At 54.1% G+C, this 4,574-nt stretch overlaps 1 protein-coding gene across 2 annotated transcripts in view; it reads right to left on the bottom strand.

Annotated features, from left to right (window-relative positions):
* Nucleotides 1-6: 6 nt before the first annotated feature.
* The window catches only part of PCIF1 (PDX1 C-terminal inhibiting factor 1), an 11,667-nt gene continuing 7,099 nt past the window's right edge, over nt 7-4,574 (bottom strand). For both annotated transcript variants that reach the window (XM_006035778.3, XM_025191989.1), the window contains exons 10-15: nt 4,380-4,552; nt 2,741-2,827; nt 2,141-2,325; nt 1,611-1,704; nt 1,216-1,391; nt 7-677 (exon numbers count right to left, since the gene is read on the bottom strand). In XM_006035778.3, the coding sequence (XP_006035840.1) occupies nt 419-677; nt 1,216-1,391; nt 1,611-1,704; nt 2,141-2,325; nt 2,741-2,827; nt 4,380-4,552 (974 nt within the window). In that variant the 3' untranslated portion in view covers nt 7-418. The remainder of the gene's footprint in view (nt 678-1,215; nt 1,392-1,610; nt 1,705-2,140; nt 2,326-2,740; nt 2,828-4,379; nt 4,553-4,574) is intronic.

Consider the following 4,574-nt stretch of genomic DNA (forward strand, 5'->3'; position numbering starts at 1 on the left):
TGCCTGCTCCCCGCGGGGAAACCCCTACCTGGCTCCCTCCAGGCTACGGCGCTGCCCCTCAGGCTGCCTGTCCTGCCCTCCATGCTCATGCCCCAGCTCCAGCTGCCTCCTCTGCCGAGCTGTAGTGTTTGAAGGGGCCGCAGACTTGTCCTACTCTTGCTACGTCGGGTCTTGCTGTCCGTCTGCGAGGGCAGCTGCTGATTCCCTTCCCGGGCAGGAGGCTGGGGAGTCCCCTGGCCTCCTGAGGGATGCAGACTTGCAAGTGCACAGAGGAAAGCAAGCAGTGTGGAGCTGCCCAGAGTCCCCCTGGTCCTGGGGCTATGGGCCAGCAGTCTCTCCACCTGTCTGTCACGTCCAGCCTCTCCTTGGGGGTGCAGGGGCCTCTGCCCCCTCTGCCTCTGACCCCACCCTCCACAGTTTAGTTGGGGGTCTCCCGGCTGCTGCTCTGCTCTCGGCCTGTCTCCCGGTCCTTGTCTGCTGTGGAGGACAATGTGGAGGAGGAAGAGGAGCAGGAGGAAGAGGAGGAGCCCGAGGAACTGAGGGTCCGTCCTGAGTGCTTGTAGGCTGTGATGAGCTCCTGCAGCCGGTCAGGTGTGGGCTCCCACTTGGTGAAACCTGCATTGTTCTGCAGGAAGAGGACAGCGGTGTTGTGCACAGCTTTGTAGTACATCTCCTCTCTGCAAGGGAAGGAACAGGCCCTCAGTGCTTGCTCCATGGGCCCCACCAAACAGTCCATCCACGGCACAGTTGCTTTCTACAGCCTTTATCATCTCTCCCCCACTCCAACCCTCTTTTAGTTCCAAAGGACAGCATGATTCTGTCTTAGAAAGAAGGCACATCCCTGAGTTACAATACACAAACTTGGAGTATGTGCCCATTTTCTTGTGAGATCTCTCTCCTTGTGCCAGACCACAGATGAAGCTAAGCTCAGCTGTGGTGCCCACAGTGGCTGCACAAAGCCTTCTGAAGGATCAAATCGGAGCACCACTGTGTTACTGCCTAGGTAGCCCAGTATCCGGCTGTGGCTGCAGTGCTGTTAGCTCCTAGGGAAGGGAAGATGGCTGCCTGGCCAGTCCATTACGTGTCACTGGTTCAGCACCCCAAATGATTCACCTTGAGGCAGAGGATTTCTGCCAGGGGCCTCTATGCTGCAGTGCACATCAAGTGCACCCCAGCTCAAGCCCAGCCCCCTTGGGGCCCCAGGGAAAGGCCTACTTTTTGCAGATATGCTGAGACCCGCTGCGATATTCGTGATCGAAGGCTGGCAGGATAAGCTGGTGCCGCTTGAACTTGCTCTGCTCCATCCGGGTCAGGGCTGGTGTCGGAGGGTCCCTCCATTCGGGGATGAAGACAATGAAGGACAGAGGCTCACTGGAGCTCTCCAGCAGTTTCTAATTCAAGAAGAAAAGAACTGTTTTACCCACGGCAGTGTCACATACAATGAGCTCTCAGGAAAGAAAGCAGCGCTTTGGCGAGAGCAGCACTAAATCAATCAATCCTCAGCAGCCCACTCATTTACAACCCTGCTATTGGGCTACAGGACAGCCACAGATGGAAGGAAGGACTGGCTACACTGGTTCATATAGATCAACATACAGAAGTAAATATACCTCAAAATGAGAGACCATGGCATCCATCAGCTCCTCACAGAATGGTGGATTTGCCTCGAAAGAGCCACTTATGGGGGAAAAATCCAGGCATGGGCTAAAAGGGAACAAGAGAAGGCCCCAGTCAGAGAGGCTAGGCTGCTAATGCACACACCTGACAGGACACCCACATCTGGGACAGGGCAGCCACACAGCTTTACTTCCATGCACAGCCTGCCCCTTTGCTACCTGCACGGCAGGAAGGATCACCAAGGGGCAGACAGCTGGGAGCCCTCTGGCTGGTGCACGTGTTCAACCTTTTGTCTGAGGTCCCAGGGCGCTGGCAAACCCATGCCAATCTAGGGCCAGACAACCTCTGTAAACCTAACAGTACATCCCTCCTCATCCCACAGACCCTTACCCCAGACCTGCAGGACATCTCCCAGGACAGAGGTCCCAGCCCAGCTAACAATGCCCTAAAACCCACAACTGCCCCAGCACACCCCGGGCCCAGGTGCTGTGCACACACGTCTGCAGCAAAGAGTCAGACTCACCCCCTGGATCCAAAATACCCGTCTGTGTCCAGGAAGGCCGAACAGAACTGTTTGAAATAGCAGTTCAGGGGCGAGGCAAAGCATTCAAAACTCACTCCAAACAGCTTGTGGAGGGCTTCGAAGACGTGCACTGGGAGTGCCCCCTGCAGGCCAGTTCCTTCATACAGGCCAACGCCAAACATCATCTGAGGAGAGCAAGCCTCCGTGAGTGACGCCAGACAGCCTGCAGGCTTCCACCACTCCTTTCAAAGGCCTCCAAACCCAGGACCATAGAGCCTTGCATGCCCCTTCTCCAGGTCTGCAGGACCCGGTCTTCCTCTCTCACTCACCAAGAATGCCTGCCTCCTCCAGCTGCAGCCCACTGCCTCCCTCCACCAATTGCAAAACTGAGACTCGGCTCATGAACAGTCTAAGACTGCAGGTTCCTTTTGCTCTTCTCCCGGCAAGGGGGCTGAAGCAAGGGCCAGGGAATGGTTCTCCCAGCAGGGAACCCCGTTTTAAAGTCTTAGGAAAAACCCAGCATACTCCAACTGCCAATAAGTTCAGATACTCAATTCCATCAGCACTGACTGCTGCCCAGAAGCTGCAAAGGACTTGTACCTGATATCGACGGAGAAGGCACCATACCCTGGGCAGAAACTTCTCAAAGCCAGAATCATCAATGCAACTGTACCGATAGAGGAGCCACTGAAAAAGAAACCCAGGTTGTTAGAAGGAAAAAAAAAAAAAGACAACCCCCCTCCCCCCCAGTAATAGTAGGATGAGGACAGGTGTAGGAGGGAGCTGCAGGGTGTTGGAGCGAGAAGAAATCAGAGCTGGCAGGAGCTGCTGCAGGAACACAGGGATGCAGAGATGCGACAGGCATGAAGGACATGGAAGGAGAACCCCGAGGCTCTACACAGCATTTCTAGCACCTCTCCAGGGGGATGTCCACTTTCACTGCGTCTACATGCTGCAGGCTATGAACCATCAACATAACACTCCCCCGCCACCCTCTATCTAGCACCGAGAACCCTGCAGCCAGGATGACAGCTCTCTCCCACATAAGCCAACAGGGATCCTCCCTGATGGTAGGAGCCATCTTAATTGCAGCAGACAGTATTTAACATGCATGCAAGAGCGGTACCTAGAGGCCTCAGCCAGGTCAAGGCCCTGCCACGGCAGGCACTGCCCACACATAACAGCAATGACACTTTCCAGCCCGCAGAGCTTGCTGTTTCTCAGACTGCACATATTTAAGGCAAGGACAATGCCTGCTGACACATTTATCCCGCGCCTGGCACTGTGGGTCTCCAGCCTGCCTGATCTAGACCCTGTGAATAGTCCTGGCTGCTGCTATTGACTAACACGCTCTTGCTGGCTGGGAGGCACACTTAGCCAAAACCTCTTTTTTCCCCTGATGAAAAATGATTTCTTGATAAAACTGAAGTTTCTGTAAAACAACTTGGTTTCACCCAAGCTTCTTGGGAGGGAAGAACCATTTCTGACCAGGCTGTTGAAGGGTCGACGAAGCTGTCTATGGGTTTCTGTAGCATTCCTGAATGAAGCATAGACCTGTCACACCCCACACTCCAGCACTGGTCAACTTACAATACGTCAAAGGTAGATGTACAGATCATGACACACCTAAGTGCTCAGGTAGGACGGGGGATTCCATCCTGACCTTTCCCCTAGTCCCTAAAACAGGGCACCACATGCTGTTATCATCTGCACCATCCCAAACATTAGTGCCCACAACGCTGTGTGTGCATGGGGTTTCGCATTATGACAGAGCGTGACAGGCCCCTGCTTCACGTGATGCCTACACATTCTGCAAGGAATTATTTCCTTTACGCAGCTTTAAACAGACTGCGCCACGTGTTTAACTGAGTGAGCTCTTTGTTTTCAGGCTGAGGGGCAGGGTTAACAGATGTAGTAATCAGCTTTCACTCAGACCCTTCAAAACGCTGAATCCCGTCCTCAGTCCATGAATGTGCCTTTGTTGTTGCAGTTCCTGGTCACATAGTGACGCCTACTTAAGCCTCTGTAGCACCCCCTCCTCCCTTCTCCCACGGCCTCTGCATTCTCCCTCTCTTTTTCAAGGTTAAGCAACCCAAACTGGGAAGAATTCTTCTTGTAACATGGAATAAGAGACCTTTTCACTGCAAACTCCTCATGTAGAGGGCAAGGTGGGGGAATGAGACCTGTGCCTCAGAAGGTAGCTCACAGCTCCTCTTCAGCACCGGAGCTCAGCCCTTACCAACTTGCTGAAGAAGTTGCGGCTCACTTTCACCATCTCCCCCTTGTATCGCACACAGGCCACGTTGTTCTCCATGTGCATCTCTACGCTGGGGAGTGGTGGGGAAGGGATGGCCAGTCTCACGGGGTAACAGTATACAAGCCGGTCCTGGACCTCTGGAGCTTCTACTTCAGCTGTGGGGAACACAGGGAAAGA

This window comes from Alligator sinensis, unplaced genomic scaffold, assembly GCF_000455745.1.
Source record: "Alligator sinensis unplaced genomic scaffold, ASM45574v1 scaffold1369_1, whole genome shotgun sequence".
NCBI lineage: Eukaryota > Metazoa > Chordata > Crocodylia > Alligatoridae > Alligator > Alligator sinensis.